This window comes from Bombus affinis, chromosome 13 (genome assembly GCF_024516045.1).
Source record: "Bombus affinis isolate iyBomAffi1 chromosome 13, iyBomAffi1.2, whole genome shotgun sequence".
Lineage (NCBI taxonomy): Eukaryota > Metazoa > Arthropoda > Insecta > Hymenoptera > Apidae > Bombus > Bombus affinis.
In genome coordinates this window covers 2207343-2220638 of record NC_066356.1, presented here as the reverse complement: position 1 = coordinate 2220638, position 13296 = coordinate 2207343, and the positions used below count along the sequence as shown (strand labels likewise).

Below are 13296 nucleotides of genomic sequence, written 5' to 3'. Positions count from 1 at the left end.
TCCATACCAACGGGGAAAGAACTAGCGACTGTTATTTGAAATTATCGAGCGAAGCGGGCAATAAACAGAGCCGTTTCACTATATCTTTCGGTCGCGATTCTCGTCGTGTACGTCGCACTGCCTCTCTTGGCGTTATCTTGTAAGATTAAACCACTACGTGAAATACCAATGCTTAATTTATGAAACTCGAAGGAAATTCCGGAGAACGAATTGGAAAAGTTCTACAAAAGGAACGTTCAAATCTGCAAATAATAATTACTGGGAAGAGCAAAAAGTAAGGTGTTTAGAGAAGGAAAGAACATTGACGAAGGAGAGCAGGCGGATGCGGAAGGGGATGAAAACAAGCAGGACTAATTTCTCGCCGGCATGGATCGTTAATCGCTGCAGAATTAAGAGAACGAGCAGGCAGCCGGAGATAAAGACGATGGTGGAAGAGGAGGAGAACGAGCAGAAAGATGAGGAAGGTAGTGTAGGTGGAGTAAGGAGAGAGAGACTTGAAAGTACCCCAGTTGCGTCCTGGCTCGGCTCCTCTCTTTTCTCTTCGTTCAACCCCTTCTAACTACACCAGCTCTGTCTCAGCTACCCCCTTCGAGTTGGCTTTGTGCACCAACGGCGGCCTTTGAATTTACGTCGAGGAGAAATTTATACGAAAACTTGACAATGCTCGGACTGAGTTCGCTGGCTTTCAAGTCCTCTTCTGGCCCTTCCTCCCTTCTATCCTCTTTTACACACGTACACACATATGTATATATACATATCCTTACGAAGACCGTGTGTACGAGATCGTACACGACAAAGGAAAGGTTCTGAACCTAGCGAAGAAACAAGACGTTGGTCTTAGACCATACGTCGTGTATTAAGCTTCTTAGCGCCTGATATGTTTTAGAGTAGCTATAAAAAATATATATACCATGAAATATCGTGAAACCTGGCAAAAATTATAATTATAGTAATTATAGCCACTGTGTACGCTGTTGCTCATTTTCGAATACGTAGTTCTGACAGGTGGACATGAAACCTAAGTCTAACTGCCATCAATTATACGCAAATTTAAAGATGTAAGTTATGTGAAATTCTTTCTCATTCTACTTATTCTCCAGATATGGCACGAACGGACTTCCGCTCTTTCGAGACATTGCGAGATCATTTGAATGGACGCGATACAATCAGTTCGGTTCATTTTTTCAATGAAAATCAGTTTCTTCTTCGAAGGTGCCATGCAGAAGTTTCGAAACTGGTGGAATAGTCGTAGAAAACAACGGATAGAATATAACTGATTAAATAAAAAAATAACACCGTAAGATAATGCACTTTATATGCACAAAACTGATATTACTTTCTCACCAACAGAATACTCGCAAAATTTTATCTTCATAACTCAGACGTTAAGAGGTCAAATCGATCAAATGATGAAGACGCGTGAGTTATAGTCTTCGAAGCATTGTGGAGAACATCGTTCACGATGTAGAAGGGCGATGTCATCCTCGATGTGAGAGCTTCCTGAGGTCGACGTGGTAGGATCTGAGAAACTGCGCGACTGTCCTCAATGAAAACTATCGCGCTGTCGATAGTTTGGAACAGTTTGCTCGACTCTCGAAACTTTTCCGAAGGGTAGCGTTTGATTTAGTATTTCGGGGGCGGTACGTGTTCGACGGACCTGCTTTACTGCAGAGATATGCGCTTTCGCATGGTTTCAGAGATATGAAAGTGTAATTAAAGATAAAGTTCGATGATGAATACGAGTCCAGAAGCGACAGTTATACTATCGTCCTAAAGTATACTTGCTTACCTACGACAAAACGCAATTCGATCGATTAAAATTGTATATCTGACTTAGGTATATTTTTAGCCCACCGTGTTGACCATCGGTATGGCCAACAAGTTCGCCTTTCAACAGAAACTATCGTCATCACATTATGTGTTTCTTACGGAATCATACACCTTTTGTCCGTAATGTTTCCGTTTGTTAGTTGAAATAATAGATATAGCTGACGTGGACAGAGAGTTGATATGCCATCCTGCACGACTGTCATTGTTTATTCCCAGCTAAACCGATACGATAGAAAATATCATGTAACATCATAAGCTCTCCACTGAAAGTAGTTCAACAGCGTCCGTTAGCTTTGGATTTTAATATCACAGGCGAAAAAGATAACGACAAATGAACAACGCGGGAATGCAGATACGAGTGCGCATCAAGTGCCAGACGAAGCATTCAGACGACTAAAGACGGAAGTACATGCAGCTGACGGATCAAAGCGAAAAGCCTTTGCCAGACGTAACAGATTCGCATGGTTCTTAGTTCCATTAACTGGCAGGCACCTTTCAGCACGGTCTGACCCTCCTTTTCTTTGTGCGAATTGCAGACACTCGAATAAGATCGCCTCTCATATCCTTGCCTAACCCTTACCCCACTCCAAACACTTTAATCTTTGCTCTACTTTCCATAATATTACCTCTCCGAAGGACAACAGAAGGCTCTCTCCAGGAATTCGATGATATTCGTGGATTTGCAACTTCAGTAGAAACGACGGAATCGCTATCTGCTTTGCAAACTACGAATCTGATTACCAGCATAAATCCCGTAACGTTGATGCCCGTTAATTCGATAAACACTTCACGCTTCGCGTTTCACGTAGCAATATATCGATTTACCTGCATTCCATAATGCCCATTGCTTTTCTGCTTGGTACATTCTTGGATTAAACGTGTCTTCTCGTTACTTTAAGAAACTTGCTTAATCAGAGATTAATATTTCGATTTCGACAAAAATAAATAGCTAGTATTTGTGGACAAACTTCAAGTACAAATCATTTCAACTAACCAGCAAGTAAATAGCTACGATTCTTTAATTTCCAATGTATTCGTCTAAATCGATTGCATCGTATATTTTCGACAAAATGTTAACACCCTGAGAATTTCACGAAATCAGCACAAAGCATGTAATTGTACACAAGCGGTAACCCCAAAGCAGATCATGAAACGCACGCGTGTATACGTGTTTGTAACAAAACACAGCGACACGGCCCTGAGGCTTGAATTTTAATTATGTGTCGAGGAATTCATTTAATTAAATTCAATCCAAAGAGCGCTGCTAATTTACGACATCTCAGGGCTGTGCAATTTTCACGGGAGAAATTAAGAAACTCGTAAAAATATCAGACGTTAGGCGAAGTTCGTTGGCCGACAAGTTTCCTTCATGCAGAAAAAGAAACAAAAAAAAAAAAAAAAAAAAAAAAAGAAAAGAGGAGTCAGTTTGTGCGTCGAGGTCCGTTTTTTTCACGGAAAGTCCACGGGAGATGTCTCGCGGGTATCGCACAAGCTCAACCATAGGAACTAGTTTTAAAGAATTTTTAATTAATGAAGCCACCTTCGTAGAAACTCTATAACGACCGTAACACGCGGCCTTTAATAACCATTTACGACTCCGCCGTCGACCGTTCCTTAATTACTAGAACAGACGATGGCCAAAAAACGACGGCAAGGAGTACATAAACGGAAGGCGACAGAACAACGGAAAATTACGGCGGCAATCGATTTTGCAATCGAGCAAGGCGCCTTAAGCAACCCTCCGACCGAATAATTATGTCGAACCACCTGGTAAAACTCAATTGTAGAGAATGCTCCATTAGGGACGCGATCTTTAATTGTCTACTTTAATGTTCGAAATAGGAAATCCATTCATTTTCATGGTAGAAGATAAACGAAGACCGCATGCAAAAGGTACGAATGGTCGGTTTCTGTTGATTTTAGTTTTTTATATTACTTGGTAATTAAAAGCAAGTATTTCTTTCGCGAGTTTTTATGCGTTTATGGGAAATTTAAAATTGCGAAAACGCTCAAAATACATACAGGTAATATGCAAAAATATACGAAATACGTAGAGTATAATGTTTATTGTGATATTTAATGGATAAAAAGATCCACGGTCTAAGACAGTACGCGATATTAGAGACGAAAAGGATTTCTTGAAAAATTTATTTTTAGTCCAACGTAAAATGTGTAAACTTCATCAAGATAAAACTCGAAACTCGATCGATGCCTTATCACGAGAATTCCCGAAATTTCAATTACTTTTTATCCCGTACGATTGTAATTTTTCGAGGAAGACCGTGAAATGAATTGGCAATTTCGCCCCGAGGATAGATATCGAAATTGGTTCCGCATTACGTAATAATTCTGATTTATCGAGGACGCGGTCGAGTCGGGAAGGAAACTACAATAAAAAAAAAACCCGTCACGTTTCCCCTAACGACATTACCTCGTCGCTTCGTTTTCAGTCGCCACAATTAACGTGCTTCCCTAATGTAAGGAGTCTGATGAGCTCAACTGAAAAACTTTCGAACAATTACCACGGTCACGAAAGCGTTGCGCGCTGCAATTTTCGTTCTTTTCATTTCGGTCAAGAGCGATCAGATGCGTGCGAATGGACGATGATTATTACTGTACAATGAATTCAAGGTGCGATGATCACAGGAACTTCCTGCAGCGTACCGCGTGCGTTTAGTTTGCAGCGCACCGCTTCGGCAAACGAGGCGAAGTTACAAGTGTGAACAATTATTGTGCGGCAATTATTTTGGCTTTTCTCGATTGCTTTGAATGGGTAGAAAATGTTGACACACTTTGTGAAACGAGATAAAATCCGAACGAACGGTAAAATGGAATTCTGGGTCTCTCTGAAGAGCATGAAGTTGCGAGATATCAAGAGTGGTTTCTCTAAAGTCGCTCCACATATGGGTGAGCGTACTTTTAACGTATTTCACGAATCTCTTTTTGACGATATATCCGAAAAACGTATCGAATACTTTTCTCCATTCTTGGTGCGATAGATGTTTAAGTGAATGTTTATACACACAGTAAATTTCAGTTTCAAAATTATGATACGAATTGAAATGTGACGTCCAAACGAACGCGAACGTCGTCGGAGGACTGGTAAGCAATCCATCAAACCACTATCTGCACTGGAAGACAATTTCTATTCTGTAACGAAACATGGGCATTCGGCGACACGGATCGGTTGAATGGTCTTGAACAGAGGAACAGGACTGTTCGACCGCACAGAAAATCCGGAACTCGGGGTGTACGTGATATCACATCAATGCTGAATATTTCGGTTCCCAAAGCGTGCACGGAGAATTCCGTTGCTAAGGAATATCTGTCGGCGAAGTTTCATCTTGTTCCCTCGTTAACGCGTGGCGATGTGCCAGTAACGAGGAAGGAGGAAGCAGGAGGACAGAAAATGGAATCTCAGAGGAGAATACACGAAGAAGAAGAAGGACGCGATGAAGTGACGAACAGAGACAACTAGGCAGTGCACGGGAACGTTCGGAAGTTCGAAAGTCGAACGACAGTTCGCGGCTTTGGCCCCGAAAGATTTTAGAATGAGCGCATTATCACAGTACTCTGACAGCATCACCTGACTATTATGCACTCTGAGATATTCAGAGAGTAATCAATTCTTTGGGCTCACTTGGGATGAGATAGACAGCGGCTGTTTCATAATGACAACGTATAAGTTGTCAGCAGAACAAGGCGTTATGCGCGGACTAAGCGTAGACCATACTACTTACGCAGCTTCAAACAACGTATGTGTGTGTGTGTGTGTGTGTGTGAATACATTTTCGATATTATTCACGATACATTTTTAATGAAATAACATGAGTTTTATTATATTTAAAATTATATGTAATTGAGTATGTAAATACGTATATAAATTTTGTATAGCATAAATATCGTGCTATAACTAAGTTCGAAGTGAAATAATTACGGGAAATACAAACGGCCTTACGTTTGAAAAACATCGTAACGAATTGGAACCTTGATACAAATGCATCAATTAACGTGGACCACAAACTTCGAATCCATCGATGCGGAAGATACGGTCGGTTACGACATGTTTCAAACCACGCATATCAAACAACGATCGCGTGTAATTAAACGCTTATTTACGAGAAGTTTCGACAGAACCGCGTGTAACATTAATAACATTTAACCAGCACGAAATTCCTTGTTAACGTACCGTAACACCACGCAGCCCAATAGTTTATACGAACATTACGCCAATGAATCGTAGATCTATTCTAATTAAAACTGAAATTCGAATACGAATTCCAAATAGTATCGATCAATTAAAAGGAAAATTAAATTTCGCGCGAGCGAACGCGTTAGGTGTTCGTGTGTTTCACCTAAATGAATCCAATTTTCCCATTAGCCGGTAATCCCTGTAAAACCCCAATTTACGTTCAGCTTTATCAAATGTTTTCCCAAGATCACGGGTTACAAATAAGAGTACTGTAATTTTAAGTTTAAATTACACTTACTAAAAGGTACTTATCTTGAAACGATATTTCATATATCATATGTTCATTATACAACTACCTAATATCCATCATCCGTAACGTTTCCATGAATCTGGCTTCTTATTTCGATCGACGATGATCGCGCTTTAGTAATTTTCAACGGTCTTCTCCTCCGCATCCGCAATCCGCCTCGTTGTCGCTGGATATAACGTTTTTATACTGCGGAAGCGAGGAAGTTGAAAGAAGCTGGCACTTCGGGCATCGGCGAAACTTTTATCTGGCTGACGTACAACTCTGTGTCTCTCTTTGGTCGTGTGTAGACGGCAGCGGCGAGTTTCCTGTATTTATGGCGCACAATAATGCGGATGCACAGGGATGCGAAGTTTCTAGTGGATATCGCATGTGTATATAGAAGAAACCCGAGAATTGCGGAACGAGAGGAATCCGAATGAAACTGGGATTTCCCTTGCTTTCCATGGTGCACAATGCTGCCTTAAACTGCCAGAGTTACGGACGGAATTACCTATACGGTGAAAGGACCGACAATTAGCGCATGGAACTCGATGATCCGTTAGCCTTCTCAATAAGATAGGATTACGCAGCAGCTCGGTTAAAACACTGTCTCATAAATACGGAAGAATTGAAATTTCTCCCGAGAAAGAACCATTGTATTAGCTCAGTACATATAAAATGTCGTTTTTACCTATTTAATGATATGTAGATCAAAAATATCGACAAAAATTTCACATTGAGACGTTGAGTTTCATTGAGCCTTAAATTTGAGATGGATCAAATACCTTAATCTTAAGGTATTTAATTATATACGTTTTATACATTACACTTTTTATAAATATCGTTAATTATCCTTACCATGTAAAGTACAGAGGTAAGCTACGTTTCAATAACATCAATCGAAGCTTAAAATCATCATATAAATTCAACATCGGGCCGAAGTCGTTGCGAACTTGTTATTATACGGGGAGAAAGAATCCTCTGCTTCGTGTCAGCCCAATAAAAGTTTCATCGGTGCTCAGGGTGTTAGTAGATGGTATAAGGATTTGAAGACACGCGTGGAAAACCGGTCTCAGTCTTACTCTACTTTATAGGAGTTAGGATAAGTGTGAAGAGAAGTTCCACGGTGTCTGCAATGCGAGTCGGTAGCTCTGGAAGATATCTCCTCGGTTACGTGTCGGTGTAGCTCTGGTTGTTATCTTTCTATAGGAACAGATTATGGTTGCCATTCATTCAACTACGAATTAGCCAATGATGACCTGTTACGATATTTTCGAAAAGATAATTAAACGCTCGTTAATAATTGGTTTCAATGGACACAAATTTGTTTAACTGTATTACAGTTTCACATTTCACAATAAAATTAAAAGAATATAGCAATTTAGGTAAATCGGCTTGGAATTAAATATGGAAATGTAGTTACAATTGTTCGTTTGATCGCCAATTAATAACGTAATTAATTCACTTAATATCATTATCCTTTTCTACAGTTGGGTCAGTTTTATTCCCTCTTCATATTTAACTATGCATTATTTGTACACTGCCGTCCATGAATATTTGGACCGTTCCATATTATTGCAAATGTGTATATAAATTAGCTGTATCTGAAATATAACTTCTTTATTTGATTTTTGCCTCTGATGGCATACAAGGCAATCATATTATTGACGAAAAAAATATCTTAAATGCATAAATAACACTTTCTAACACACATGATCTCTCGATCAAAACAACTTTGAAACCCGAAGGGTCACAAATGTCTGATTGAATTAACGTGAAAGTTTAAAGTTTATTTTAAGTTCGAAATTCTATGTGTGAATTATTGTAATTTTTCTTATTTCCATTGAATTTTTGTCCCAAAAACATTCAGGAATTATTTCTGCCTTGCAGACGACGTGCCTAACAGAACTGCCAGACGTGGCACCGTGCAACGGCACAGTGCGACTGCCACCACCGTGCGAGGATTCCCCAAGTAGCGGCAGCAGCAAAGACCGCAGGGAAGAGAGTCCTCGCAGAAGATGCCGCGTATTGGCGCCCATCTTGCTCCTAGTGACGGCTCTGCTTCTCGGAGGGCTTTGTCTACCATTGCTTCTACAATCCGCACCTGTCACGCATCAGCAGAGGCTGGACGTGATCAGGAGGATCCTCACTGAAGTGCCTCTGATCGACGGGTAAGCTCGTGCATTCACAGAAGAATCGCGTCACAGAAAACTAACGGAGGTATCGATCGAAATTTCAATGAAATCAGCCTTCCAGTTCTTGCAAGCATCTACGAGTACCATCTATTCTATGACATAAACGAATTAATAATTCACAGTTTCTAATGCTTTCTAATTACTAGTTGAATATCTATTACATTTTACTTTCTCTCTTTCGTCCAGGCCTTCTTGCACGATTGAATTAAAATCATTAGCGAAATTTTACAAGTTGCAAACTACCGATAACGAGCTAGGTAAAAAACTAAAATTGTACAGGTAAATTGTACAAATTACAAATCAACTTATTATTCTGTTGGGTATAAAGTTCTAAAATTATAAAAAAGGAGTTCATAAGTAGTAGTGTGTCGATTCACGAATATTGTTAGTTGGTAAATTATCGTATAAAAGGGCCCTGGATAATACATAAGGATATCCACGTAAAAAGATGTAGCAATATAGTTAGCGAGCGATTTGTATTAAGTAATTCTTCACGAAGCGTTTTCCACGGCTTTGTTCCCCAGGCACAACGATTTGCCCTGGAACGTCAGAAAGTTCGTACACAATCAACTCGGCGAGGTCAATCTGAGCAGCGATCTCGGCAGAGTTGATCCTTGGGCTAGATCAGACTGGAGTCACACAGACATTCCTAGATTACGTGCTGGTCTCGTCGGTGCACAGGTGAGCGTGAAATAACACAGATCCCAACCCGGTTCCTGGTAGCTTTTTCAGTCATCTCTAATTACAATTTCAACTTTGCCAATGTGACGAGATATCCGCGTTTAATTACTTCAATCCAACTTAACGTTATTGTTTTGCGTTTTAAACAAACTTTACGAGCACCTTGTCGACCCTCGATCGTGCGGTTTCTGTTTGAACAACTGTCTTCGACCTATCGTCTAAAGAGACTTTTCGTACAAATATTATTGTAGCTCGGTGAACGACATTCGACTCCACTGTTTTAAAATGAACACGTGAAATGAAACTGTAGAGAATTATTGTAGACGTTCTGTAATAAAGAGAAAATTGATAATATATAAAATAGAAACTAACATGTAAACCAATAACGATAATAAATAGTAAAGCGTAGGATCATAGAACATACAAATTATTGTGGAAAATTTGAACGATATTATCATTGCAACTTGGCTCACGCAGTTGGAAATTCCTAGTCATTTCGAATTTCACTTCGGGGACAATTTTGGTGGGAATGATTACTTACCGTTTAATGGCACCGAAACCTGCTAACTTTCGATTGAAACTATTCGACTGGCTTCAGAAGGAACGTATCGGTAAATCCCAAGCAAGTTTATGCCTAAACCCTTCGGGAGTAATCCAAGAGCGCTCAATTAAATTCGGAGAGAACCTGTCGAACTGGAGGAAATAGAAATTGGTTGTGCAACGTTTGCTTACAGACAGTGCATGAAATCACGGAATGTTAAGTACGAGTCGAATACATTGCTACAGCAGTGTCGATCGAAAAATTCCGATAATGCTTTCGTGTTTAATTAAATACCCTAATACGATTAATTGGTAAATGTGTATTCGATCTAGTAGTATATTTTAATTGGGATCGAACATAGGAGATTATTCAATTTCCAAATGATTTAATAAAAATATTTGGAATTAAATTTTGCAAAAGACGGAACTACGTGTTCGTTAATTATTAGAATCTTTTTCATTATTGGTATATATAACGCATATATGTAAATATATCAATGCAAGGAATAAAGCGTAATTGGTAATTTTGTTGTTTGTGCTTAATTGCACGAGATGCAGTAATTTAACGTTTAATTAATAATACAAATTGTTGATTGGTATATGTATGTCATCAATATCGATAGATCGATAATAAGTGCAAATTAATTAGGGCGTTTGTAATTGCATTTGGCAAAATTTTTAAGTAAATGATAGCTACAAACATTTCGTCCTATGCGTTATTTGCATACGCATATTTGTATACGGAACAGAGCTATAATGATTGTAAATAGACGAACTTTTATGCGTTTCTATATTCTCATGAACATAATTAAAGAAATGGAACATTATATAGTTTCATCACAAATTATAATAAATATTATTATATTAAAATATATTTATACAAATATAAATTAAAATATATTTATTTTGGACATTTCGTATATTTTTGTATTTGTTGAGGTTGACTGGTAGAGGAACGAGTGGATGAATTTTTAATAGAAAAATATATTGAAATGAGTAAAGGTATAAGTATAAATATAAGTTCAGGTATAGGGTATGCTGATCCAGATCCTCACTCTTACAGTGTTACAATACAATACAATAGAAGAAGTTATGATAAGGAGCACACTCATATATTTATAGCAAAGGACATTATCAAGAAGTTAACCTTGTAGTTTTAGTTGAAAGCTACAGGAAACATCAATAGAAATCTACTTATAACTCTTTTGTTTCTAAACCTTGTAGTCCAAAACAAAATTTATATTCAAGGGCACAATAATATAGATCTCTCCTTATTTTGAATTTTTTCACTAAATTCTATTCTCTTTGTAACAGCGGTCTCCAGATCATGGATATACGAAAGTAAAGATGTAGAGCTTTTCTTAAAGTAATTACTTCAACAATATTACATGCATTGTGTACATTTTTGCACTTTTCAATTCCCCGTAGATGCATAAAAGATCGCAATCTAATTATAAGCAACAAAATAATCTGCGATTATTTTATCAACAATTCTGTAATAAAATTACATCCTGTCTAAACCAAGCAAGCGAATGCTTTCAACCGATGGCGTATATCATTAATCCTACTTTTTCCCCGATAAATTAGTAATAAGTCCAGATCTTTCAGCAACTGGCCACACCTCCAGCTCATCTCGCGTATCTCGATAAATTACGACTATTGAAACGGGTCAACAAGTGAGCACTAACTCTTATCTGACCTAGAGATCCTGTTTGTATCGTCGTGTCGATTCTTACCATCTTCGCAAGATATTGGCAATCGACAGATATGGATAGGTAGGCCGTGAACAAGGGGCAGATAAACGAGGGCTTGGGGAGTAAGAGAAAGAGGCAATGAAAAAAGAGCAATGATCGGCCATGAAGGCTACTACCATCTACCTGCGTCTTCCTTTGCGATCCAACCGGAACGGCGATCGACGTTAGTGCAACTCGAAACGAGTATTTTTACCCGACCACTAGAAAATGGATTCCTTTGATCTCGCGTAACGAGACAGCTTTTAATCTGATTCGAGAGATAGCCAGTAGGTATCTTCCTTGGGATCTTCAATTAGTCAATAGAGCAGGATATAGAGCCGCACAATCTTTCGACAATCCTAAAAGTCTGTTATGGAAGTACCTCTCTTTTGACTCGACGTTTCCAGTTACCCTTCGTGCGTTGTCCAGCCGCAAAAGCCCAACTATAACTTCCACTTTGCCAACAGATTGGAAAGGCTATATATCGTCGACAGGGTATCGGTTTCGCGTTCACTGTTATCAGTTATAACCTTTGTTCTCGCGAACTGGCGTGACACACTGGAAATTCGAAATTAAGGGACTTTCTATCGCGTCGAATTGGAGACAGGCTTGTAATTAATCCTTTGATCTCGAAATCTGATAGAGGGTAGGAGTTAAGGAGAAAAGAAATTGTCGCTTTTGTGCTGCTGGAAAGATGGCAAATGTGTTTCTTTCGACCATGGATAGCTTGTTTATCGGATGCATGTTGGCCGGCTAGATTGTCGATTGTCTCGATGAATCGATTACCAAAACGAATGCAGAAGGATAAATATTATAGGATAAAACGGTCGTAATTTAAAGTGGTAATGGCAAAGCTGCTCTGATTCGTAATTCGCAGATGGTACAATAATAGTTTTCGAAAGGCCGAATGTACAATGCCGTACAAGAAGAACCTGCAAGAATTCTGAGCGCGTTCGACAAAGGAAAGCGCCACATTTCCATATAATTGACTTCTCCCCTAATTATGAAGTCCGTCAACGTACATTATCGAACCAGTATATCTTGCACAAACTCGCTCAGAAAACCAATTCAATCTCACGAATTGAATGCAGACACTCGATGGATTCACCATTGTAATCATTCCTTTTTTTTCCTTTCCTTCCATTCTTCTTTCCGTGCTTGCTCCAGACCATAGAGCTCGTTCTATTTGTGTGTGATTCTATAGAAATTTCAGTCGAATCGACGTTACTTGAAAGATGTTGCCAAGTTAATTTGCTATTATTAAATATCATACTAGACGATACAATCTCGTGATACGAAGATACTTATATAATTATTTATAAATTTCTGTAAAATTATTTTATACAATTTATTACCGTTTAAAGGTGTAAAAAGTACGAGATTCGTAATTAAAAATATCCTGTCAAAAGAATTGACAATTCACACGTTCGAGTTCACTCGTCTTCCCGAAAGACACAAACGAGGGAAATCAATGAAAAAATCATTAAACCAATGCCAGAATCACTAGAGGTTGCCTATAAGGGGAAGTCTTTCCAGAGACCTCATAAAAAGCCAGAGTCAGAGAGAAAGTTGTCCCGATCCAAAATTAATAGTCTAATTATGGAATAGATTCATGGTGACAGGGTGGCGCAAAGTCTTCGTATACCGCAAAATTTGTGACCATCCACCCCTTTCCCTTTTCCCCTGGCTATTTCTCTGCCTCCATCCAGACCCCCCAGGAGGATATTAATGGTCCTCTGGGCGCGTTCCATGACAGAAGCAAGCCAATTTCGATCTGGATCAATGACGACACCATAATCAGCAAAGCCCTCCGCAGACCCATTCACTTAGCCCAGA

The 13296-nt window shown here is 39.0% G+C and overlaps 1 protein-coding gene and 1 long non-coding RNA gene across 10 annotated transcripts in view; one reads left to right on the top strand and one right to left on the bottom strand.

Annotated features, from left to right (window-relative positions):
- The window catches only part of LOC126923452 (uncharacterized), a 130081-nt gene that overhangs the window by 47441 nt on the left and 69344 nt on the right, over nucleotides 1-13296 (bottom strand). The gene's annotated exons all lie outside the window — the stretch shown is intronic.
- Nucleotides 1-13296, top strand: part of LOC126923435 (dipeptidase 1-like) — a 145146-nt gene that overhangs the window by 92429 nt on the left and 39421 nt on the right. For all 5 annotated transcript variants that reach the window (XM_050736881.1, XM_050736884.1, XM_050736885.1 and 2 more), the window contains 2 exons: nucleotides 8202-8482; nucleotides 9031-9187. In XM_050736881.1, the coding sequence (XP_050592838.1) occupies nucleotides 8202-8482; nucleotides 9031-9187 (438 nt within the window). The remainder of the gene's footprint in view (nucleotides 1-8201; nucleotides 8483-9030; nucleotides 9188-13296) is intronic.